This window comes from Vicia villosa, linkage group LG2 (assembly GCF_029867415.1).
Source record: "Vicia villosa cultivar HV-30 ecotype Madison, WI linkage group LG2, Vvil1.0, whole genome shotgun sequence".
Classification (NCBI taxonomy): domain Eukaryota; kingdom Viridiplantae; phylum Streptophyta; class Magnoliopsida; order Fabales; family Fabaceae; genus Vicia; species Vicia villosa.
The window spans coordinates 90,067,992-90,095,555 of record NC_081181.1 but is presented as its reverse complement, the minus strand read 5'-3'; the positions used below and the strand labels follow the sequence as shown (position 1 = coordinate 90,095,555).

Here is a 27,564-nt window from a genome sequence, read left to right as displayed (position 1 = left end):
ATGGAATCCATTCCATCCTATTCCATCATATCCTTCAATTTTCATTCCACCCAATTTGAGGTGTATGCAATGGAATAAACTAAAATATTCTATTCCGCTCCGTCAAACTATAAAATATACACAAACAATGGAATGGAATCTCAATACCATTCCGCTCCGCTCCACTCCATTCCATCATGTTCCACTCCGTTCCGCTCCGTTCTAGTCCATCAATCCAAACATAGCCTAAGATATTAACGATTGTTGGAGTTGACGTTATGGGTGAATCAGTGGACGTGATCCACACCAAGATCAACTACTTCTCAGTCAGTAGCACGATGGTTCATATGAAAATTAAGGATCGAATCGATGGATGAAGGCGAAGTCGTAGCCCAACCAGCTGTAGATAATACAACCTTCAATGCTCTTGTGGATATCTGTCAACAAAATACCCTATCCATTTAGAATTTGGCAAAGAACATGTAGGTAATTAAGAAAAACATCTCAAGAGATGATGATATTAATGACAATGAGTAGTCTCATTTATATGTTTTATCCTTAATATCTATGTGTGTTTAATTTTTTTTTTTGCTTTCTAGAATTATTTCAATTTCCACAATTTTCTACTTTCTATAATTTGAATTCTAATATTTGAATTAATAAAGTAATATTTTCCTTTCTTACAAAAATTTGTTTGACTTATGTAAACAATGTGTTTGAATATTTACATTTTTATCTATCATATTTATCCACCTTTTTTTATTATGACAAATGGGGAGAAGTATACTCTCATGGGAGTTCATTATACTCTTTACTTACGTGAGGGGGAATTTAACCACTCTAAATTTTAGCCACCTACTTTATCTTTTATCACCTTCTTGAGAGATGTGTTGTCATCATCAAAAAGGGGGAATAATGTGGATCTATGTGTTTCCAGGTGTAATCAAGAAGTGGTCCAAGATGATGAAGCTCGTGGATAGTAAGATACAAGTCAATTAGTAGTTGCTTAGTTTTTATGATGAAATGGTTTTGATGATGAAAACACTTAAAGTCAAGCAATTGTTGAAGTTAGCTCAGCGGTCAAAGATGCACAGGATGGTTGATCAAGTTTTCTTCCCAAAGACATTTGCTTAAAGTCAACACTTAGTCCAAAGACTCCCAAGTGAATACTTAGGACTTTTGATCATCGGTGGTTTAAAATTTAAATATCTCAGATGATGGTAGCTAAATTAAAATATCTCAAACCTCATCAAGAAGACTCGAGGTTTTTGTGTGATGCTAAAATCAAAGATAACGATGCTAAGACTTGAAGCTTCTACGAATGAAAGAGAGGAAGTGTGAAAGCCCATATGTACATGTTTGTTTGAATGATTGATGTCTTAGACATAAGGGCATTTTTGGAAGTATTATGCCTAAATCACACACACTTAAAATATTGAGAAGTCTCTCACTTTTTTTTACTAAAATAACAAAAAAAATGCTTTTGAAGTCAAGTCGGATGATTAGGGGTTTGTCTACTTGATTGAAAAAACCTTTTCAAATTGTCTAATCGATTAGATTTATAGCCCAATCGATTAGATGATTCCTGATCGAGTTTCTAAAGGATTATGACAGTCTCTTAATAATTGGTAACGACTGTATATCTAAACTTTCCATTCTAGGCAGCCACAATCGATTATTGACATTGCCTAATCGATTAGGTCATTTATTTGGCCCATGGATTGTTTCCCAATTTACACCATTTCTTGGCCTATAAATAGAGAGCTTCTATATCATTTCAAAACATCAATACAATGTGAAAAACCTCATTTTTAATTTATCTCATAACCTCTCTAAATCTTTCATATTTTTCTCACATATTCTAGCCATAATGCTTTTGAGAGTGTTATAGAGTCTTCGTAAGGATATTGTTTTAGTTGGATATGTGAATTCACACACAAGAGATAGGTGAATTGTGTGGCTCAAAAAATGATGTTTTAAAATTTTTTTTGGAAGTAAAATCTGAGTTAAAAAAATTTGAGAAAAGTTTTAAATAATAAGCAGCGAAAAATAAAATTATGGAATATAAATTGCGGAGAGTAAAGAGTTTAGGGAGAAGAGAGAACACAAAAAATTATAGAGGTTTTATAAAAAAAAACATATTCCTCTTCCCAAAAATTGATCTTGAGAGTATCCAATAAACTTTGAGATATTTTAATAGGTAATACTCATGAACCCCCTTATACAAGAAAAATGATTGACTTCCAACCAAAAATATGACTAAGAATTGAGCAGTTTGACTCTTTTATTCCAAATAACAAATTGAAGCGACTAGTCCGCTTTCCACGAGAATATTGGAGCATTTAGTATTCAAGCTTAAACCTTGGCTTTACCACGAGCTAACCAATAACCTGAGAGTGTGAAGTGTCAAAATACGATTCTGGATAATTTGAAATGAGGGAAGGGACCGCTATTTATAAGCTAGAGGTTGGCTAAAAAAAATTGGTTTCAATGCACTTTAATACTTGCTAATCAATTAACACTTAATGTCAATCAATTAGATACCTTAAATATAATTGATTGTAAGTTCAAAAAGGAAATAAAAGATATCTAGATATTGTGCATCATGAAGATGTTGTGATAATCGCTTAGGTCTCAATTTTGAACCGAGAAAATTGATTAGGTTAAGGTGTCAATCGATTGGCAAAGACAAAACATTTCCCAGAGCTATTCCGACAGCTTCCAACTCTTCCAACACAACTTTAAGATATTTTTGAAGATATTTTCTTGAGAAAAATTTGTTTGAAAAAATGACTTTGTGTGTGTGTTTTAGCCATGCAGTGTTACGAGAATGCTCTAATTTTTATAAAGTATTCACTCAGACTAATTAGGGTAGGTATTTCTTGCGGTTCAAGACTTTGTCAGATACTTTCTTTTGAATAAACTTGCTTGAGTTCACTTGTGATGTGGCTTGAGTTGTATTCCATTTGATTTCCATCATTGAATAGTCAAGTCCATATACTTAATTTTGCATCTTTATCCGCTTAATCGCTTATGCTTGACTTGTTAGAAGACACCAGTTGTCATCATCAAAATTTATTGTCCTTGTTAAAATCATATCACGTGTAAAATAAGATTCCACAATTTTGGGTGAAGGTATAATTGCAAATTTACCAAGAGTAAAATGTTTATCTTGAGTAAATTATTCTTCTTTAGGAAGTGATTATTTTTGTTGGGAGTTAAACCACTTAAAAATCTCTTATTTGTGAAATTAATTTAACTTCCATTTAGTTCGCGAGCTTCGTCATTGAAAAGTTCTCTTTTAGTTTGTGGAAATCAGTCAGTGAAAAATATCCATAACAGTTCTTGAGCTTAGCCCAATTAAAAGATTTATTGATTCGAGGTCAGCCTGGTGTAAAATCTCTCTTGGTTTAAGAGTTCAACCTAGTATAAAAAGTCAATGGGTTTGAGATCAACCTGTTAAAAATATAGGTTTGGTGTGTGGTCAATGCATATAAAATCCTAGTTCAATTTGGAGGTTATCCAACTTACAACTCCGTATTGGTTCGAGACCAGTCTGTGCAAAATCTCTGTTTAGTGTGAAGACTAATCGCTTCAAGCTTGTTCACTGTTTGGTGTGAAGACTAACTGATTCAAGCATGTTCGTTGTTTGGTTAAAAGTTATCCTAAAAACTTAATTTCCTTGTAAAAGGAGGGTCGTGCATTTAACCTTCTAAAAACTCTCAAGCAATAGTGGATACTCTCAGGATCTTCATGGGTAGAGGAGTAGTTCACTTCATTAGACTTAACCTCTATAATTCTCGGGAATAATTTCTCTCTCTTTATCTATTTTATTTTCCACTAAAGGGTTAACCCAAGGCACACTCTCCTAATCAAAGACCTCCTGAACTAGGGTTTTGCATTCTCTTAATAAAATTGATGAATCAAGGTCTCCAATGGATTTCATATGTCTTGTTAGGTTTCAAACTATCCCCATGCCAAAATTCAAGCTTTAACTCCAAAGATTGCTCATTCAATTGCTCGGATAGTCAACAATCGACTAGTTTGACCTAAAAGTCAATTATGGTCAAAGTGCAGTCAAAACTCCTGATTTTTGGTCAACATCAATATTTTGAAATAAAATTCATCATTTGATCAAGGGTTGATCGTGATTCATAGAGGAAAGTTCAGAAATCAACAAAACTCAAAGTTTCTAAAATTAGGGTTTTTGACCCAAAAGTCAACTGAACTTTGACCAACCATAACTTTCACATGGAACATCAGAAATTTCCTAACCAAAGCCTATTTTGGAGGAAATTGAATTCTCTACAACTATGCCTCTAATGCAAAGGCTAAAAATGCTTCATTTAAGAGATATGGTCCAAAAGATTATAGGTCTTTTTTGAAAGTCAACAAAAAGCAGTTTTTTGTCAAAGCCAATATCATCAAGATAAAGTCCTCAAATGCAAAAAAGGTTCCAAAGTGACTTGTAGAGGACATCTTGTGCTTTCTAAAAAGTCCTAGAACTCTTCCATATCTTAAAAATTGAGGGAGATATGCCTTGTCAAAGTTGGACAATTTTGAAGGGAAAATGTGAAATAAAAGTGATTCAAAATGGATTTTCTTGCAAACAAGCCCAACCTTTTTGGCCCAATCTTGATCCTCAAGTTATCCAAGATATCAAATCCAATTGCCACGAATTATTGAGTTTTATTTGATTTTTATTCATTTAAAAGAGGATTAAAATCAAATAAATAAAGGGAAAATCAAATATATGATTTAAAGACTTATTCCAATCATATTCAATCAACATTTAAGTCATATTTTGCATTCAAATTCGTGCACATGGTAATGGGAAAGATTGGATTGAGTTTAGGCCAATATTAGAAAGATTCACAAATCAAATTTCTCAAATTTTCAATGATTAATTCAAAGAGATTTTGGCCAATTTTATTAACCTAAAACCACCTACTATAAGTACATAAGTGGTGCAGATCATAAGGGGACGAAAAATTCGGGAGCAAGAACCCTATTTAAAGAGCAAAATTTTCACTCAAGAACACAAATTCAGTTTTGGAGTTTGGAAAGGTTTTAAAGCATTTTGAAGGTTGCAATACAATCCTTGAAGGTCCCTGAAGCTGCTTGGATCATCACACGACATCAACACCCCCAGAATCACCTCCATTTAAGCCACGGTATGTCACTTACAATTTAAGATCGAATACTAGGATTCACACATCATACATGAATTTTGATTGCATATTATGGTTTGTGGTGATGTTTAGAACGATTTTGGGTAGTTTATTTGATGAATGCTTGACCATATCGTAATGTGCCATTGTTAGGTTTAGAGGTCTCGAATTGGGGTTTTCTGATTTAGGTAAAATTAGGAGTAATTATAGGTACCATCGTGTTCAGAGGGACGGGACGAACTGATTCGTAGGGTTGCGAAACATTTTTATGCACGTATGTAGTTTTAATGGTTGACAGGTTTATTTGCTACTAACGAAATAGTAGCAAATTCGTAGCTATTTTTCCAGAAAATTACAGGTCCTGGGGAAGAAGAAGGTCGCGTGGCAACACACCATTGGTTATTTCAAAATTGTGCGCGCGTTTTCCATCATTAATTATTGGTTTTCTATATTATAAACTGAGTGCGTTTAATAAATAAACTGCGCATTTGGTTGAGTTGGCAAGGTGAGCGTACGAGGGAAGAGACCTGGGTTCGATCCTTGGCTTCTCCAATATTATTTTTATGAATCACTTGTTTCCAGATCCCCTACGCTATCAGCCATATGGTTCACCATACACCCTCGATATCCAGCCACATGATGGCATCCCCCTCAGATCCAACGTACCAGGATTGAATGAATTTAAAATTGGATTAATAATATAATTTAGTATTAGGGTTAATTTATTAATTGTTTTGATCGAATTAATCGATCGCGATGATTAATAATCAATTATTCAATTAATTAAAACAATATATTCAAATAGGCTTATTTGCTAAGGGTTTTAACTGATTCAATCAGTTATGATAATTGGCAATTCTTCATTAATTTGTTAATTATTTTAATCAAATCAATTGATTACAATGATTAATAATAAATTATTTCCTTTTAATTTAAAACAAATCAATTTGCTAATGGTTGTAATCGAATCAATTGATTATGATAATTAGTAATAAAATCAATACCTATTAATTTGTTAATTATGTAGATCAAATCAATTGATCAATGCGATTAACAATACTAAGGTTTCAAGATATTAAATAGGGTTGTATGTCGCGTAATAATTCATTAACATTTCACAAAATGCGAACTGCGAAACTACGATAATTGCATAACTGCGAACTGCAATTTAAAACACACTTCAACATACAAATTACGAAGGCGTACAACCTCTAAAAAACACCAACAAAACCCCGAACTACGTAGACTCTGATCCTCCATAAGGAGGTACATAGGCACTTGGTAACAAGGCGAGTCCCCTTCCTCAAAAATTTCAATAGGTTTGAGGTTTGCCTTATTTAACTTTCTGTCACATTTCTTTATTAGCCATAAACCATTACCTTAGACAAAACCTTAGGAAAAGGTTAAGGGTGCCTAACACCTTCCCTTGACCTGATTATAATAACTTACCCAGATCTTTAAACTTTTTAGGGTTTCCTATTCGCCCTAGTAGAATAGGTGGCGACTCTAAAATCTAAAAATTTTAGGGCAGGTTGCTACACAGTGTAACAAAATGCTACAAGTGTGGCAGTAATAAACTAATCATGATTGTTGAATTCTAAATTCTGTTAAATAGGGAAGCTTATACAAATAAAATACGAGATGTGGAAGAGCATTTTATATTTCTTTAAGAGTTATCTCTCAAAATCTAGATTTGCATATAATTTGATTCAATTGCAATGGGTTTAGAAATTTGGAGAGTTTCAGAAATTTCAATCATTGGTTGATAGTAGTGATATTACAAAGATTTTAGAAAAAATTGAAATGTAAATATGTATATATCATTTGTAAATTAAATCATAAAGGATGAAGTGCTCCAATGCTACATGGACAAAAAAAAATATTTAGTCTAATTAATTTACAATTAAATTTTCATAAAAAATAATTTAAGAAAAAATCCACATGAACTACCTCTTTCTTGATTTATTAAAAAATTAAAATAAAATTAAAAACAAAATTAAAATAATTAAAATAATTTACATAAATTTTTAAAAATAAAAAAATTTCACAAAGTCACTCACAAAATGGCATCTAAACTCAAATAATGTGCCCGAAGACTATAACGAAGAAATCTAAATATTACGTGGAAAAAATTTTAAAAAATCTTTTACATAAAACTAAAACGAATCTTACTTACACTGGATGTTGTATATTTAAACTTAAAATTTACTAATAAATTTATTTAATATTATATTATGCACACTTGTAAAGTTAGATTATCTTATTTTTATTTATTTATTTATTTTTATTTATAGTAAATTTAAATTTATTATTTATACTAACTAGTCCAGCTAGTGCTTTATTTTCTAAAGTCTTGTTTAATCCTTTAGTATGTGAATGTGACCAACATATGGGAACTATTCTCACTCGACACATGATGCGATAAAGGATATACACTTGATCAGCGTACTATGTAATAATAAAAAAACATAATGTACTTTATATTTTATATTATAGTAATTGACACGGGTGATAGCCACGAATTAGATGAAAAAGAATACCCCTATCAATCAAATTCAAAGGCTATAAGATTAGATAGGGAACAATGACAATTAGAACTATAATTAAAAGTTTGACATGATTATGAAAACTTAACTCGAGAATGAGAATCTCTCACCGTCTAAATACAGTAATAGTGTTGTTGGCAACAAATTTGAAGTTAATCTCTTTGTTCATTTGTAGAGGTGTCCCAATGTCAAAGCTTCTAGGTCCAGCATACTTAATCCTTTCGGTGACACTTTAACTTTTTTGTTGTTTTAAATTAAAATTGCTACAGTTTGGATAATGGTATATAATTAGGTAAAGTATATCTACACTTTCTACCACCGTTTAAGATATCTACCTTAGATTAGTACTAATATTGGTATTGTTTGATAATTTAAATCTAACTTGAAGTTTTGGATGATTAATTGTTTTCAAAGTTTAATAACAGTGAGAAAATGAAGATTACACATTATAATTTTTGCTTGCTAACATTGTTTTGCTTAAAAATGTGAAATATCTTATGGAGCTATCTAGGAGCTTAAAGAGTATGCTAAAATGATAAAGATAAAAGATAAGAGATATAATGTTTAAAGTATAATTGAAATTATGTATATTAGATAAGATGATATACACAATGTTAAATTAATATATATAAAAAGATGATCAGAAATAATAGAAGAATGATTAAATAAAGTAATAAATAAAAGACAAAAAAAATTATTAATTAAATTTAGTGTAATTGTTAGATACGCCTAAAGGAAGTAAAATAATAGAAATATTATAGTCAATAGTACATTAGAGTCTTATTTAAACTATCTCTTAGTTCTAGATTATTTTTTTAATATTATTCGTGAATTTCAACTCAATTTCTCTCTGAATTTGAGATCATCTCATTTCCACTCAAACATTCTCTCGAGTGTTTGTAAGTCTTCAGCAATAAAAACGTGATAAAATTCAAGAAAAAATCACAATTGCACCTCTCAAAAGAGTAATAGAAAATAACACGATCTGAGTTGAACACACTTTATTTCTTAATCAGCAAAACATCCATCATAAGCTCATATGGTGAGTGTATATTTTCCCTCTTTATATAGAGTCAATTCGACTAATAGACCCATTCGGTTTTCACAAACAAATCCATAATATATCAAATCTTAAACAAAATGAATATTTTCTAAAAAGATCTTTAAAAAATAGATTATGCAAATTCTAGAACAAAATAAATATTTTCTAAAGAACTCTCTTACATTACATCTTACTTAACATTGCAACAATGTCATAATTAGGAATAGGAGGTTGAGAAGTTGATGCTCTAACAGAGTGAGGAGTGAACATCTTGATAATTCATTCGCACACGATATTTCTAGTAGAGGATGCAGTGATGATCTCTTGTAAGTTATTTGCCTCGTGAATCAAAGTATTGAGAATGTGACTTCTCACACACCCTGGTAGAGAAGTAAAATCTATCATCTCTTAGATGAGTTTCAACAATAGGAGCAATAAAAGGTAGCACAATATCAATAACATTTTTCTTGACAAACAACTTTCAACTAAAATTGAGAATGCTATGTACAATACCAATCTCATCATCACTAGTGACTATGTCCTTTTTTTTACTAACCAAAATACCACAGATCAAGAAGGAAAACCAATAGGCATCTTTACAATATAGGATTCAACATGCTTCACAAATTGTTTAAAAATGTACTCCTCAAAATTAAAAAGCAGTATGAGTTTCTATTTAATACAATAGACCAACGAGACTATGGGTGATACCTAATCCATGAGAGAACGAAGCTCAGTTAACCACTCTAATTTTAGTAATGGATGTCATATTTCACACTAAGGTTTGAGGATACTAAAAGATAATTTGATAGTCAATCTTCGTCAAAATTTCTAGTGATCTCTCGAATAATGATCTTCATGGAGAATAACCATCCATCCTAGCCACTTAAAAATCTTATATCGAATTGTGGAAGCTAAAACACAGATAACAAACAAATGAGAGACAACATTTAGAAAATCCACACACATAATACAAAAGACATTATTTGGGTCATAATAACCTTCCGCTTGAAAAGATTCTATCTAGAAGAAAATCTATCTAACAAGAGCTTCCAAGAGAAAACTACCACCTTAGACGGAGCCCAACTATCGCAAATAAGTGGGAGAGTAATAATATTCGTCATATAGGTGGGAGTATAAGAACTTCTAAGGTCCACTTGAATTTTGTAAGCAAAGTAAACAGAGAAGATATCATTTTTGGCATGTCTCTAAATCCATTTATCTATATCCTCAGACAAAGAAACATTTTGGAGAACCGAATAGAACTATGAAACCAAAGGTTCATCATTAACAAAAAAGGATCTTCTCCATCTCAGATTCCATAAAATCCTCTCGTCCACAAACTAACATATTTCCCCCACACTCCCATTGTGAACTTGAGAGATATTAAAAATCCATTGGAATTTGATCTTTAGACATGCACTATTAATCAAGGATCCGCCCAAAAGAAGGTCTGAAAACCCGATCCCACTTTCTTAATGATTCCATCCTTTAACCAATTGGGAGCATAATCTTCTATTTTGGACCCTGGAAGATACATTCCATTCCACCAAAGAGAAACTGGGCGTAATCCCCGAAGACCTACCCTCACTTAAGGAGGAAACAATTGAATCATCATATCTACCTGCAAGTATATCACACAAAAAACTGGAGGCCCAAAATTAGTCTCTACTTCCATTTGTTCAAGAGGGCCAGATTGACCAGCTTGAGGTCCCTAAGACCCAATCCTATTTTACTCTTACGTTTACACAAATCAGACCATTTCACCCAAAAGAACTTAGTCTCACATTTCACACCACCTAAAGAAACATCTTTTGAATCCTAACTAATTTCTCCCACGCCTTTCACTAAAATTTTTAAAAAGATAGAAAGAATATAGAAACAACATTAAAAACATAATTAAGAAGGGTTACTCGCCCCGTAAGGCTAACATACCTATGTTTCCAAGATTGAGTCTTTTGCACACATCAGAATAACTAGAGAGTCCAAAGTGCTTACCAATTATGAATTGACTCTTACCAACAGGCTCATATACCTAAATAGTAGAAACTCAATCGTAGAGTGAAGAAAACCCCGAAAAAACTCTAAAAAGCCAGGATCCACATTAATCTCGACCAAATAATTATTAAAAAATTGACCCAGAGGATTGAACCAAGTTCGAAACCTCTAATAATAGCTTCAATACTCCACAAATTCTCAACTGAATTCTCAAGCAAGATTAATGTTTTGTCTATATATTGGAGGTGGGAAACCACCAAACTTGAGACCAACGCTAACTCCTGAGAAGAGTTCCTGTAACACCCCAAATCTACCCCGCAATTAACACGGAAATCAGAGTATAAAAGTCTCAAAACAAACATCTTATTTGAGGCGTCACAATTTTGAATTAAACCAAATCATAAATATGCTCTCATTTCATAGATACATAACACATATATCGGAGGAAAACTCATAACTCATTAGTCATTCAATCCAAAACTTAGAAACATCGCAGCGGTATTCATTAACAACATAAACCAAAATATCGCATCTATGCCAATCATGGCAATCAACGAATCCAACATATCTCATAAGGATGTAACAACATAATCCAATAAAAGATGACAACATTCAAATATAACGACAAGAAGCAATAAGATAACACGACACAATCAAACAGGCTAGACGTCCCCCGAGTGCTACGTATCAGAGCATCGACACACCGACTCGAGCTAATAGGTACACGACCACTCCACGTCATTACTTGCACGTTACCAACAAAGGGTAACATTCAAACAGAAGGGGTGAGATGTCATTCATTATAAAGAAACGTATGATAATATTCAAAGCACAGTAAAGATCATACATATATCACCACTTCTCATCACATGACATGTTACCAATAATTCACGTCATTCAAACATATTTCGAAATGGTAACCATGTCAATAAACAATATGACAACATATTCAATTCACAATTATGAGTTCAATACATCACAATAACATCTCATCATCATGTCACAACAAACATACATTCAAAGCAACATCAAATGCAATTCAAATGTGACTCGACTTATGCAAATGCATGTGGTACCATTCGGAGTAAAACTCCCGTCTCAATCATTGCCATTGGGCCATAGTCGTTGCCATTCTCAGGCTAATAGTCGTTGCCATCTTTCAGGCTAATAGTCATTTCCATTCTCAAGCTAAAGGACACTTATGCAATGGATGCGACACAATGACACACATCCACAAAACACATATTCACAACATACGATAACATTGTCCAAACATCGACTAAACATCATTACTTTTGTAGTAATTCATCACTTCACAACCATGTCGCTATGTTGTACCATCATACAATAATGTTTCACTTCACAACAACAAATACCACACCAAACGGTTCATTTCAAGAAAAACATCAAAAGGTTTTCAAAAAGGTTTTCAATCATATTCATTAAAAAGACATCAATTAGAGCATCATAGAAGTTCGAACGACATTTAAAACAGAGTCACGGATCAAAAGATACATCAATTCAAAGTTTGAACAAGTTTTGCGCAACAGGGGTCCGCTTAGCGACCCTCAAGCGCGCTTATGCACTTGCAAAATCAACAACCCCGCTTCAAGCGGACCACAACATATGCGAATAATTTCTGAGCTCCACTTAGCGGACTGGCTCCGCTTAGCGAGCTCTCTTTAATTTTCAAAACAAACACCATCCGCTTAGCGAGCCAGAGCCCGCTTAGCGGACGTGCGATTATGCAGAAAAATCACCTTCGTGACAGAACTGCGAAACTTCACATCCACTACTAAACCCATTCCAAACATCAATTAAACACATACAAAGGCATCAACAATCATTATTCAATCATAAATCATCCATAAAAACATGTTTTCAACCTTAAATTTCATGAAAACTCATCACAAACCTAAGGTTTCTATAACACACAATACATGGTTCAACATATCATCTAAACCCACCCTAAACATCATCATACATCCCTTTAGCATGAAAGAATCCCACCCTTACCTTAGGATTTGGATTGAAGCCAACTCTATCTTTAACCTTAAGATTCTCCTCTTCTCTTCTCTCTTATCTTCTTTCACAACTTTGCCAAATGAGTTCTAATTCTCAATTCCCCTCAATTCTCTTGTTTTAGTTAAACCCTTACTAAACCTCAATTTCTAATGGGCTCTAATTAACACCCCTCACTTACTAGTTCCAACTTAGGCCCAATAACTCACCTAACTTATTAACTTATGTTATTTGCTATTAACTCCCAATAAATAACATAAATATCACATAAGCACTTAATTAACACATAATAATTAAATAAATCACATAGCACACAATTAAATAAGATACGAAAATAAAACGGGCGTTACAGTTCCAAGTCATTAGCCCTTTTAATTAACCACTAAGGCCTTCAAGCACAAGCAATAATATGAAAAGGGCTAAACAATCTCTTTGTTTCAAACCCCTTTGAACCTTAATTTTTTAGGTTGGAAAACCATTAACCAACACAAAAAGGTTTATGATAAACACATAAACTCTAACCTAGGACCTCTAGTTGTCACTAAACCCACATCTTATGAGCATGTAATCCAGAAAGCTCCAGCTGACTGAATCATAAGTGTTTTCAAAATCCACTTTGAAAATAAGACAAACCTTTCTAGAGAGTTTAGCCACTACACCATCAACCAAAAGCCTTCTTTTCAAAAAATCTGACTAGTTAGGAGAAATAAGTTTCTCCATTACCAATCCAAGTTTATTGGCCACCAACTTATAAAGGTAACCTACAAGAGAAATAGGTCAAGAATCACTCAACAAAAATGGATTTGCGAAAGTGAAATTAATCAAACATAATCCCTACATATTCTCTTAGCAAAATCCAGAATCTTTTGAAAAAGAAAAAATTAAACCCGTCAGGATTAGGACTCTTATTCCATCACACTGCGCTACCACCCCATCTAGCTCCTCTAGAAGAAAAGGCGTTATCATGACCTAATTATCATCCACTAATAAGGAGGGGAAATGAACTCCATCAAGTCTGGGACGATCTACATTTGGCTCTTTGCAAAGATTGAAAAATAATTAAAAACCTTTTTTCCAATCTTAAACACCTCTTCTAACCAACCATCACCCACCTTAAGGGCCAATATAGCATTTTGCTACCTCTATTTTTGATTGACAGAAGCATGAAAGAAATAAATATTAATATCTCACTCCTTCATCCAATCAGCTTTGGATCTTTGAAATAATTGAGAATCCTTGATTCTAAGCAAGTGCCAAAGATCCACAATTGTTTTAGACCTAGCCCAAATCTCTTCTCCAGATAGGGTCCTTTGTTTGGCAAGGGTGTCCAAATTACTTATCACCTCTCTGAAAGACTCAATTTGATCATCAAGTTCAACAAACACTTGTTTATTTCAAACTTTTAGGCTAACTTTTTGAGATTTAAACTTCTCCTTAAATTGACTCGATAATGAAGAAGAAGACAAGGAGTTGTAAACCATTTAAGAGAATTCAATGTAAGTTGAACGAAAAGGGCTTAAGATCCCACATTTGATTATCATACTTTAGAATGACTCGATAACGATTAAAAACAACTCTAGAGAGAGCTTAATGGGCCACAGTTCTCCAATAATCTCAACACCCATGCGTAATTTGAGCATGCTTGTTAGAGTTACTTAAGAAAATCAAATCTAATATCATTTTAAATTTTTTTATTTTGTTGATTTAATTAGCAAAAAGTAATATTATAAATAAAATATTTCTTGAATCGATTTATCTATGATCCATATGAGAATCAAACCCAAATTCATCCTTACCACTACATTCTTTAATTCTTCCAACTTCAACCAATAAATTAGTTTTATCTTTAATTGTAATCAGTGAAATAATTTAGTAGAATAAAATTTTATAAAATTAAAAATCATTTAAATTAAAAAAAATTGAATCAAACCTACCATTTTCACACTTATCAAACCACCATGAAATTTATTTTTCCAAAGAAAACACAACCATAGTCCATATAAAAACCAAACTATGTGCAGTTCATATTTCAAAGGAGTATTTTGGAAACTGAAAACTCTTTTAAATTATCTCAATAAAAAAAAAAGTCAAGTAGAAACGCAAATTCTACTATAGAAATAAACGTAAAATTAAAGTACGACAAGACCGATATAAATCCCATCCAACAGTAAAAAACAAACAAGAGTTCACAAAAAAAAAATCGAAGTTAGAAAGATTTGACACAATCTACTTTTTTGACTTAAGTAATTTTTTTTCACAAGCCGTGTTTGGCAACCGTAATCATCATAAATCATAATCAATTAATAGCTTTTCACTTTTTCAAAAACCAATTAATTAATTAATTAAAAAACATAGATTTATTATTAATTCATCAAAATGGACCAGTCAAATTCTCACAAATGAAGAGAGAGAATTTCAATTTAACGGTTGCCTTTACAAAACCAACCAACCAAATCCCGCCACGTCACCACACCGCGTCGCGTGCGTTTTTTCGAATCAAAATCGAACGGCGGAGAGAGACGTATCCAAAACGGAACGTTTTAGTCTCTTTCTGTCTCCGTCCAAAACGTGTTGAAACTGGTTTAACCGGTAACCGGTCATTAAACGGCGATGAAATTGTGGTGGACCCACATTTACTACAACCACCGCTTCCATTACACCGTCCACCGCCACCACTTAAACAAAATGAACATTTCCAAAAAAAAAAAAAAACTTTTTTTATTTTTTATTAAAAAATAAATAAAAAAGTTAGGAAAAAATGATTATTATTTAATTGGATATTAAGATATGATTTAAGAGAGATAAGGGCTTGAAGAGGACCCTCTTCTCTTCTCTCTTTCCAATTTTGAAGAACTGAAAATTTTCTATCTGATTTTTGCAGAGAAATTTCTCAAAGGAAAAAACAAACACGCTTTAGAAAGAGAAAACAAATTGAAAATTGATTACTTCTAACATGCAATAGATTTTATTTATAGAAAATGAGAGAGAAAAAAAAAATTAGTTGAAGAGAAGATTCTTGTTCAATTTCAGAATTTGTTCATCAATTCGTCTGTTTCTGATTTTGATTAACACTGTAAGTTTTTAGCATTGCTTTTCTGATTTCTTCTACTTTTATTTTTGTTTGGTTTTTTTGTTTGTTGATTAGTTGATTGGGTTTGTTTTGTGATTTATATCAATTGAGATCTTGATTGATTTTTGTTTTATTTTTAATTTTTTTATGAATCATGAGATGTGAAGAATAGTGGGTTGTGTTCAAAATTTGATTTTTTTTGTTCATACATTGGATTGATGGATTCGTTTCTGCATGATTTGTTCAATTGGAGCTTCGTGTTGTTGCTGCTGTTTTTTCTGAATCGGATCTGTTTGTTTGTTATTCTACCACAAGTGACATTTTGTTTTGATTTTTATCTAATCAGGAGATGAAATATGTTGTTTTTTGTGGATTTATAGTTGGTTGAAGTGAATGGATTGCGATCTGGAATTGGTGTGCTTTGTTTTGTTGATGTTTCTGTGTGTTGATTGAAACGGTTATGCTTCGATGTTTTTGATGGGTGTTGAAAAAATGGAATTTTGATTTGAATTGAGTTTGATGAACTGTGTTTGGGCAGGTTGTTGGTTTTGCTGTGGTGGATTGGAGTTTGAGGGAATATTTTGGAGAGAGATGTTGGAGGGTCGTTCCTGTGTTGTTCCGAGGTTGTTTTGTAGCAGTTGTGAAACGGAGAACGATTGGTCTTACATGAAGTATATGTTGGATTTGGATATCAAAAATGGGAAGAGACCGATGGAAATTGATGCTGCTGAGGATGAGGATGAGCATCATCCTAAGAAGTGTACTAAGATGTTGGAATCTTGTCATATAGTTGAAACGGTTCGTCTTTCGTTTCAGCAGAATAAGGATTCTGTTCTTCCTGGAATAGATCAGGAAATTGCTGAGCCTGTGGATGTTTGTCATGGGGTTTGTGCTGGTGATTCAATGGATTCATTGGATTCTGGTAGTCAGCAATCTGATGAGGAGCAGCAGGCTGGAGATTCGTCGGATTCTGGTTCACTTTTGCCGCGGATGAACCGAGACAGCTCGATTGCTTGTCTTAGCCGATGTTCGAGGTCTGATTATGGTTCGCTTGCTTCTCTTAATAGGAGCTTTCGTAACATAATCCGAAGTGGCGAGCTCTATACATGGAGGAGACTAAATGGTATCATGGAACATTGGGTTTATTTCTCATGTGCTCTCCTTGAATGGGAAGCCTATGATCCGATTCGTCAAAGATGGATGCATTTGCCGAGGATGGCTTCGAATGAATGCTTCATGTGTTCTGATAAGGAATCTTTAGCTGTAGGAACTGAACTTCTTGTGTTTGGGAGGGAGCTAAGATCTCATGTGATTTATCGATACAGTCTTTTGACTAACTCGTGGTCATCAGGAATGAGAATGAATGCCCCAAGATGTTTGTTCGGGTCTGCAAGCCTCGGTGAGATTGCAATATTAGCAGGTGGTTGTGATTCTGAAGGACGTATACTTGACTCGGCCGAACTATACAACTCGGAGGCGCAAACATGGGAGCTACTCCCGAGTATGAAAAAACCAAGGAAGATGTGTTCTGGTGTATTTATGGATGGAAAATTTTATGTTATAGGTGGAATTGGCGGACGCGATTCCAAGCTTCTTACTTGCGGGGAGGAGTACAATTTACAGACTAGAACATGGACGGAGATTCCGAACATGTCACCCGGACGAAGTAGTAGGGGTTCCGATATGCCTGCTACAACCGAGGCACCGCCTCTTGTTGCCGTTGTAAATAATGAATTGTATGCTGCTGATTATGCTGACATGGAAGTTAAAAAGTATGAGAAGGAAAGAAAACTGTGGAATACCATTGGGAGACTTCCGGAACGAGCCGTTTCGATGAACGGCTGGGGTCTTGCATTTAGAGCATGTGGAAATAGGCTTATTGTTATTGGTGGACCAAGGACTCACGGTGAGGGTTTCATTGAGCTCAATTCTTGGGTGCCTAGTGAAGGACCTCCACAATGGCGTTTACTCGATCGAAAACAACGATCCGGTAACTTTGTTTATAATTGCGCTGTGATGGGTTGTTGAACCACTGAATGATACAAAAACTACACATCATGAAGCAACTATCATTCATCATCACTGGATTCTTGCTAATTGGTACTACTTTCCCCATTCTTTCCATGATATTTTCGTTTCGAATGCGGGGATGAGGTTAAGATATTAATCAAGATTAGGCAGAAGCACTTCAGTCTTTTAATCTTATTATGTTCACAATTTAATTCACTTTTTTTTTTCCTTCCATTGAAAAATTTGTACCATCACCCCATTTTCATTGACAAGATTTTTCAAAGCTTGGTATCATATCATCATGTAGCAAAAGAAAATAGGTCAAATAATTGAAGTTCCAACACAGATTTAGTAGGTTACTGGTGTTTGTTTGTTTTAATTTAAGCTTCTCTTGAAGGAATGAAATAATTCTCTTGATTATGTATTGATTCAATTTTCCATTGGAATTCATCAACATTGTATCTTAATCTCTCTAGTTGAAAATTGAAATGTAACAATTTCATTTATTCATTTATTTGTCCTAATCTTATTAAATACTATAGTTAATAGATATTCCTAATTATAAGTTCATGACAATGGTCCTGTCCATAATGTGAGAAACTCATTATACACCCTGCATAGCAGAGTTGCTTTAAATGTTAAGTTGAGTGGTTGAATCATAATTATTAGACATAAAAAGTGTCCTTAGTCCTTGTTATAACTTCTGTGATAGTAGAAATCTAATAACAATAAAGTCAAGTATTCTGTGTCATGTTAACAGTTAAACAATGTTACTAAATGTTAGTGGTGATTCAGATTTTTTGTCACATATTTTGAGATAATGTTGTATAGTACTTGTTCATTTGTTGCACTTTGTGTGTCTATGTTTGTGATATAGCCTGTTGTGTTGATTGGCTTCTGCTCATCAAGTACTAAAATGTACAGAGTCAGGTTCTGCAAATTTGGTAAAAGTTTTCTGTTGACATACTTTAGGTTGAGGTTAGTGGAGATGTACTATCTTTGAAAAAAAAAATTATGATACTGATTTTGTATGCTTTATAAGTACAAAATTGTAATCTCTCATACTAGAATGATTAGTCTTTGGATTTGGATTAGTCTCTGCAATTGGGCGCAGATGATTAGTCTCTACATTTGTCTGCAGAGGATATCCGATTATTAAAAAGAAGTTAATTAATGAAATTAATATTTTTTATCTGGGCAGAATCTATGAGTTTGATCCAAGTAGATGGGTTGTGAGATGTGATATGATAATACAATATGATTGTTAGTTAGAGCAATATTTTCTCCTTCTGTCTGCCTTATCATTTGTTTGTTTGCTATTTTTATATACTTCTCAGGAATTCAGATCTTATCAGATTTTTGTTTTCTTCCTCCGCACAGTTATGGAAATGTTCAGTCAAATCATTCAAATTGGTGAGCTCAAGATAGATATATAGAGTTAAATTAAATAGGATAACATTCAATTTTCAAAAAAAAAATAAAAATTCAAAAATAACATGATAAAATATGTTGTGTAAAAAAGTTATTAATTTTTGTATGAAGTCTGTTTTTAAAGTTAAACTAAAATGGTTTTTCTAAAAAAAATTAATGAGTAAATCATCAATTTTATTCCTAAAATATCATTCTCTCTTTAACTTGCTCCATAAATATAATAAATAGTTAACTAATAAAATTATTCCATTCTAAAATAAAATTGATAGTGTTCTGGGCTGGGCCAAGATTTGGCCCAACCTAGTGTCAGCCCATTAGGCTTAAAGGCCCAAACCAACCTAAGCTACTGGCGGACGATGCTCGTCTAGGCATTGCTCGGCGCCACTCTCCGTCTTCTAGCTGGTGCTCGGCACAGTGCTCTCCACGAGCAGGATCTAACGGCCGAGGACCCTGCTCCGTGCAGTGGTCTCCCCGCGAGCATCTAACTGCCGAGGACCCTGCTCCGCGCAGTGGTCCTTCACACCCAATCCTCCGAATACTACGGAGTCCACGTGGCCCCTATAAGACCGCGTCTCCCTTGGATTCCGGAGCGGTTAACCAGGACAGAGGGCATCACGCACCTCCGATATTTCCGCCTAGGAAACCTGGCAGTCTCCTAGTTGGGCTTGGAAATCCAGTCCACTAGCGTGATCATGGCCCAGCGCTGGGGGCTATAAATACCCTCTCTCAGTAGAGGGTCAGGTATTCAATTCTTACTCACTCTTAGCTAGTACTTGCGCTCCTTTGCTCGTCAACTTACTTTGGCATTGGAGTACCTTGCAGGTACACCCCCCCTTTCTCCTTCCTAGAAGATCCAGTCCGAGCAGCCTACGACGATTCTTCTGATCAGGTACGATCAGTGGCGCCGTCTGTGGGAAACTTGCTTCCCCATCTTTAACGAACAAAGATCAAAGCTAATCATCTCCATTCGTCATGGCTGACAACGACAACAACATCCCAAGCGCTGACCCTTTCCTCCTTCACGAGCTGATCGAGGAATCCTCCCGCGAGCTAGCCAATCATCGTCGGGGGGATCGTCGGCGACAAAGGTCCGGGCATATAACCCAGGACACTCAGCTGCTGCAGGTCCTACAACAGGTCCAGAATGTTGACCAAGTTCCTCCAGAGGGGCACGTTCAGAACGGCGAGCAGATCCGAACGACCAACGGGCCGGAACATGCCCAGAATGTGAATAAGACCGACCTCCGAGACGGGCAACATGCTTCCTCATTCACCCACACCTCCGAGAGGCGGAGAACCCGTCATGGAGAAGACGAGGAACCACTCAACATTCCCGAGGACACTGACCCCATCACCGTCCGCTTGCTCAAAGAAATACAATTGACGAATAGCCTCCTCAGAATCCAGGACGACCGAATTCACGAACTGGAAAGACAGCGACGACGTCGCCCCTCTCCGCGGAGGCGCCACAGGTCTCGCTCCTATTCCTCCTCGCGCTCACCGCCGAGAAGATACCGTCGGCGATCTCCATCTTCTTCAAGGTCTCCCCCGAGAAGACATCGCCGCCGGAGGACCCGTTCCCGTTCTCCACCCAGAAAGAACAGGAAGAACCAGAAACCTGAAGCCGCTGAACAAAGGAGCCCCTCCCCCGAACAGGGCCGTCGGGGCCCCTCCAAGGCTGCGTTGGGTGACAACCAAGAGGATTCCCGACGAAACAGGCACTACCGTTCACCAGGACCGAGCGACGAGGAGGACTTCCGCAGCCCCTTGTCCGCCAATATCCGGAGAGCTCACCTCCCTCGGGGGATGGAAAAACCGCCAGTATTGGACCAATACGACGGGACCACTGACCCCGACGACCATATTCGGAGCATCGAAGCGGTCATGGACTATCACGTCGTCAGAGGCTCGATCAAGTGCCGCATTTTCCCGACCACCCTCAGGAAGGGAGCGATGAATTGGTACAGGAACCTCCCTCCGAACTCCATCCACTCCTGGACCGAGCTCAAAGAACTCTTCTTGAGCCACTTCACAGCCTCCCGACGACAACCGAAATCGGAAGCCAATCTCGAGGCCGTGGTACAAGGACCCAACGAACCTCTTCGGGATTACCTTGAAAGATTCAACAAGGAGGCCGTCCAAGTGCAGACGGCCGACTACATGAAGAGATACATTTTGGAGCGAGGACTTCTCCCCGGCAGTGACTTCAAGAAGGCCATCAAGATTGAAGAAGTGCACTCGATGAATGCCCTCCTTCGCAAAGCAAAGGCATTCATCGACTTTGAAGAAGCCGAGGCAGCCGCGATCAAAGCCTCGAGGGGCAGTAATGCCGCTCGCAGCTCAAACCTCGAGGATCCAGGGTCACGCCGAGGACAAGACAAAAGAAGGGACGACAGGTCCCGAGATGTCAAAGAACGGCGAGGACCGGCAGGGCGTTTCAACGACTACACTCCTTTGAACACCTCCCGGGAGAGAATCCTGGCCGACTGCCAGAACGCCGAATTCAAAAAATCCAACATCAGGCCCCCGAAGTCAAATCCTACAAGACCGGGGACGGACAAGTCCAAGTACTGCAAGTACCACAAGAGTCACGGGCACATGACCGACGAATGCATACATCTCAAAGATGCCATAGAGACCCTGATCAAAGAGGGCCACCTGGCAAAATATACCAAGAAGGGAGAACCCTCCAGAAGAGACATCCCTCGAAACTCTGACGAGGGGAACTCACCAGACAGCAGACCGCTTCAAGTCGCGTTGTCCGTGACCCGACCGGAAGACTTCATCCCTTCACTCGGCGTGACGACCGCCCTCAGCACCTGGGAACATTTCCCCACCGCAATGGTCATCTCCAACGGCGGCGACCCCGGCTCCCTCACCGTCAGTTCAGTCAAGAGAAAGTTCGACGAGCTACTCAGCGCCAATGCCGACCTCGGCCCTACTCTGCGGAAATTCCGAGGAAAGTCGGAGCCAATCACTTTCTACCTCGAGGAACTGCCCGGCGGAGCTCCAAACGCCACCATTCCCCTCCTCGTCCGAGCCAGAATGGCAAACTTCGATGTTCGACGAGTCCTGGTGGATGAAGGTAGTTCGGTCGACATCATGTACTCTCACCTTTTTCGAACATTTCAGCTGGACGACTCGCACCTCACTCCCTATGTGGGTTCCGACCTCCAGGGTTTTAACGGAGCCACCACCAAACCATGGGGCTACGTCGAGCTGATTGTCACCTTCGGGGAAGGGGAAGCGTCCAGACAAGTCAAAACCAGGTTTTTGGTGATCGACTGCAAAACATTGTACAACTGCATCATCGGACGCCCAACACTGGCCGAGCTAACCGCCGTGCCCTCCACGGTCCATCTGAAGATGAAGTTCTACACGAGGACAGGGAAAGTGGCCACCATCAACGCCGACATTGAAGCTGCGAGGAGAATCTTCGATGCCTCCGTCAAAGGACTAGAGCTGATCGCCCCTCCGACCAGCTCCAACAAAAAACCGAGAGCCGAAGACAAACGCCCCCGGGAAGATCAGGTTCCAACGGCCAACGTCAGCTCAGTCGACCTCGATGCAAGGTTCACACAAGAAGAACTGAAGACCGGGGAAGAGACACAATCAAAGGCCCCCCATCCCGTCCGGCCTGTCCCCGACGGAGATTTCGAGCTGATCCCCCTGGGAGACAACGCCGACAGAGCAGTTAAGATCGGCAAAGGCATCCCTGACCTGCCGAGGAAGCAACTCGTAGCCTGCCTTCGAGCCAATGCCGACCTGTTCGCCTGGAGCGCCGCAGAGATGCCCGGACTCGATCCTGAGGTCGCCTGCCACCACCTCTCCATCAATCCAACCGCGAAGGCCGTAGTACAACGTAGGCGTCGGCAGTCTCCCGAGAAAGCGGAGGCTGCCGAGAAAGCTGTAAAAGACCTCCTAGAGGCAAATTTTATTTCCGAGGCCAAGTATTCAACTTGGCTCTCAAACGTTGTACTTGTTAAAAAATCTAATGGATAATGGAGAATGTGTGTTGATTATACTGATGTTAACCGGGCATGTCCAAAAGACGCCTACCCTTTACCTAATATTGACAGACTGGTCGACAACTCGGCCGGCTATAAACTGTTGTCCTTCATGGACGCTTATTCTGGTTACAAACAGATTCCCATGGCGAAATGCGACAAGAAATGCACGGCTTTCATGACCGAATCGGGCAATTATTACTACAACGTAATGCCCTTCGGACTCAAAAACGCCGGGGCAACTTACCAGCGGATGATGAACAAGGTCTTCCGAGGAGAAATCGGCGACACGCTCGAGGTATATATGGACGACATGATCGTCAAATCTCGAGAGGACTCCGACCACACGCTACATCTCGAGCGGGTCTTCAAGCAGGCCAGGTCCTGCAGGATGCGCTTCAATCCAGAGAAGTGCACCTTCGGAGTACGGGCAGGTAAATTCCTCGGCTTCTACTTAACAGAACGAGGAATAGAAGCCAACCCCGATAAATGCCGAGCATTCTCAGACCTCCCTACCCCCACCAATAAAAAATCCATCCAAGTACTAAACGGAATGCTCACGGCATTATCCCGCTTCGTCGCGAAATCCGCCCAGCATGCACTTCCATTCTTTAAGCTTCTTCGGAAGGAAGCAGCTTTCGAGTGGTCCGAGGAATGCGAACAAGCATTATCCCACCTCAAACAAGTGCTATCCAAACCCCCGGTGCTATCCCGACCAGACAGCAACGAGGTTCTCTATCTCTACTTGGCCGTTTCGGGCGAGGCGGCCAGCGCGGCCCTAATCCGAGAAACGGAAGACGGGCAGAAGCCGGTGTACTTCACTAGCAAAGCCCTTCAGGGACCCGAGGTCCGCTATCAACAGATAGAAAAAATCGCGCTAGCCCTAATAACGGCCGCCAGAAGACTGAGGTACTACTTCCTCGCCCACACTATTGTCGTCCGGACAGACCAACCAATCAAACAGCTACTCAGCCGACCAGACATGGCCGGGAGAATGCTGAGGTGGTCCCTCGAACTGTCCGAGTTCGACATACAATACGAGGGCAGGAAAGCGTTAAAAGCCCAAGCACTCGCCGACTTCGTGGCCGAGATGACGACGATCTCCAACTCCCCAACACCCACCGAGAATAAGTGGACCATCGATGTTGATGGCGCCTCAAGCCACGCGGGCGGCGGAGCCGGTATCATCTTGGAGAACGACGAGGGGCTCGTCATCGAAGTATCCTTAGTCCTATCCTTCACCACATCGAACAACCAGGCTGAGTACGAAGCCCTCCTAGCGGGCCTACGCCTCGCCGAGGACGTGGGCGCTCAAGAAGTCATGATTTATACCGACTCTCAACTGGTCGCGTCCCAAGTTAGCGGCGATTACCAGGCCAAAAACGACACACTAGCCGAGTATCTATCGCTCGTCAAAGAAAAGATGAAAGGATTCACAAAGGCAGACGTCGCACACATCCCTCGGGAGCACAACTCACGGGCCGACCTTTTATCCAAGCTTGCGAGCACGAGGAAGAAGGGAGGGAACAAGTCAGTGATACAAGAAATCTTGTCCGATCCAAGCATAGGCAAAAACACGCAAGCCATACAAGTGTTTGCCATCGGAGACGACCATTGCTGGATGACCCCGGTGTACAAATACATCACGAACGACGAGCTCCCCGATGACCCGAAGGAAGCCTCAGCCATTAAGAGGAGAGCCTGCTCGTACACAGTCATCGAAAACAAACTCTACCGACGAGGCTTCTCCGTCCCACTCCTTAAATGCATCGACGGCTCGCAAGCACTAGAAGTACTGCAAGAGCTTCACGAGGGGATTAACGGCCAGCATCTCGGCGGTCGGTCGCTGGCGAGGAAAGCCCTCAGAGCCGGCTATTATTGGCCGACTATGCAGCAGGACGCCAAAGAGCATGTTCAGAAATGCGACAGATGTCAGCGGCATGCCGACATGCACCTAGCTCCCCCCAACGAGCTTAAATCCCTTTCCTCTCCTTGGCCTTTCTCCACCTGGGGAATGGACCTCCTCGGCCCTTTCCCAGTCGGCTCATACCAGAATAAGTACCTGGTGGTCGCCGTGGATTACTTCACGAAATGGATAGAGGCCGAACCTCTCGCCAAGATCACATCTCAAAACGTGCTACGCTTCTACAAACGAAACATACTCGCTCGGTTCGGGGTGCCACAGGCTATAATCACCGACAATGGCACCCAATTCACCGATAGGAAGTTCCAAGAATTCGTGGCCAAGCTCGGCACAAAACAGCACTTCACCTCAGTCGAACACCCTCAAACGAACGGGCAGGCGGAGGCAGCCAACCGAGTCATCCTCCGAGGACTGAAAAGGAGGCTCGGCGAAGCTAAAAAAGCTTGGGTCGAGGAACTACATAGTGTACTTTGGGCGTATAGGACGACGCCCCATTCGAGCACGGGCGAGACTCCCTTTAGATTAACCTACGGCACCGAAGCCGTAATCCCCGTGGAAATCCGAGAACCTTCTCGGCGCACCGAATACCCCCTCGAGGAAGAACTTAACGACGAGGCCATGAGGGAAGAGCTCGATATGGTAGAGGAGATCCGAGCAGGATCCTCCCTCCGAGAAGCTAAACTAAAACAGCAAATAGCCCTCCGCCATAACGCCAAAGTTATAAAGCGCGAATTTGAAATCGGCGCCCTAGTACTCCGCAGAAACATGAAAGACTCGCGCGAGGGAAAACTAGCCCCAAACTTGGAAGGCCCGTACCGAGTTTACGATAAAACAGAGAACGGCGCCTACTACCTCGAGGATCTCCTCGGAGTAAGACTTGCTCGGCCCTGGAACGCTGAAAAACTCAGACGTTACTACAGTTAGACCCGACCTAACACTCCCGGACGCCTGTATCCAACACGGGTGCTAACCGGGTATGGACCCGCGTCGTAGGTACGAACGCGAGAACTCCACGACAGCAACGGTCGGATACCACCACAAAATGGGAGAACCGACCACACGGAAGACTCTACACCTAGACCCTCCGTGGAAGTACCTGCATGGCAGAACCCCAACTCGCGATGGGACCGTTCACGCCGCGAGGACTTGGCCATGATCATGGACTCGTACTCGCTAACAGCGCACACCTGCTCTGCGCACCCGGGCCGTACTCAACACGCCCGGGCAATCAATCTAGGCCGAGCATAGTCCACAAAACCGATAATGTCACAAGTATATAAGTAACTCTCCGGCGTATCCGAGCATAAGCCATCAGTTACCTAAAACAATCGAAAAATATTCTAAGTATGGAGGAAATACCTCGTCATACGAGCACAACAGGAAAGTTATCAATACACGAGCATACAACGATAACACCGAAGGTGCAGATAAACAGATATTAGCAAGCAAAGTTATAAAACATTAAAATTGCCGACCAACGTGGTCGACGATGTCCAAAGGTTACAATCAAAATGTCGGGCACGCAGGCCCCAAATATACCGGGCATAAGCCCCAAAAATCCTAAAGATAAAAAAACGGCGCGCAGGCCAAGAAGACAAAGGCACGCAGGCCCCAAACAAGCTCAATCGTCTTCAGGTGTGCCGGGGATCAGCCGACCATCCTCAATCCGGCTCGACACTCCAACGTTGTCCATTTTTAGATCCGGATTCAAGAGTTTCAACTGTTGAACGGCGCAGTTGAACCCCGCTTCAGCCATATCGGCAAGCTCGATCTTTAGGTCGTCGATCTTCTCGACGAACTCCACCCGTGATTTCAACACCGCCACGTCGGCAGATTCCTCCGGCGTCGGCTCCCAACTCTGCTCGAGTTCGGCAACCTTTTTCTTCTCCCTCTCTAACTCCTCATCCTTCTCGGTGACCTTTCTCTTCTCACCCTCCAACTCATCATCCTTCAGCTTCAGAAGATCCTCCATCCTCTTCTTCGTCTTCTCCCGAAGAGCCTTTTGCCTGACAACTTCCTCTTCGGCAATCCGCTTCTCGTCCTCCACCTTCTTCAAAGCATCAGCAGAAACGCCACCCCCCTGAGCAAATAGTTGGGCCATGCCAATGACCCTCATAACGGCAGCACTGTCGCCGGCCAACTGCTTTTGACGAGCAGAAGAGGACATCCCCTCCACTCGACGGACCTCGTCCGGGGAGACAGACAAAGGGAACTTCTCGAAAAACAAGCCCTCATTGAAGCAAGGGGGGAGAACAAATCCGCGCTCAGATCCTGGAGCCGACATTTCATCTCGTTGCGTCTCCGTTCGACGCGGCCTCTTCGGCGTCCCGCCTTCCGGGATTACCAGGGGGGAGCCTGCAGATC

The 27,564-nt window shown here is 39.3% G+C and overlaps 2 protein-coding genes across 3 annotated transcripts in view; both read left to right on the top strand.

Annotated features, from left to right (window-relative positions):
• LOC131649561 (uncharacterized) overlaps positions 1-16,277 on the top strand; it is a 41,386-nt gene extending 25,109 nt beyond the window's left edge. The window contains exon 4 of the mRNA XM_058919320.1: positions 16,209-16,277. Within this exon, the coding sequence (XP_058775303.1) occupies positions 16,209-16,277 (69 nt within the window). The remainder of the gene's footprint in view (positions 1-16,208) is intronic.
• Positions 15,546-18,258, top strand: LOC131651631 (F-box/kelch-repeat protein At1g26930-like). 2 transcript variants are annotated; one of them, XM_058921298.1, is made up of 2 exons: positions 15,546-15,831; positions 16,175-18,258. In XM_058921298.1, the coding sequence occupies exon 2, from the start codon at positions 16,348-16,350 to the stop codon at positions 17,854-17,856; it is 1,509 nt and encodes a 502-aa protein (XP_058777281.1). In that variant the 5' UTR covers positions 15,546-15,831; positions 16,175-16,347; the 3' UTR covers positions 17,857-18,258. The 2 variants fall into 2 exon arrangements, with proteins under 2 accessions (XP_058777281.1, XP_058777282.1); XM_058921299.1 differs by having other exon boundaries at positions 15,547-15,831; positions 16,367-18,258.
• Positions 18,259-27,564: the final 9,306 nt, after the last annotated feature.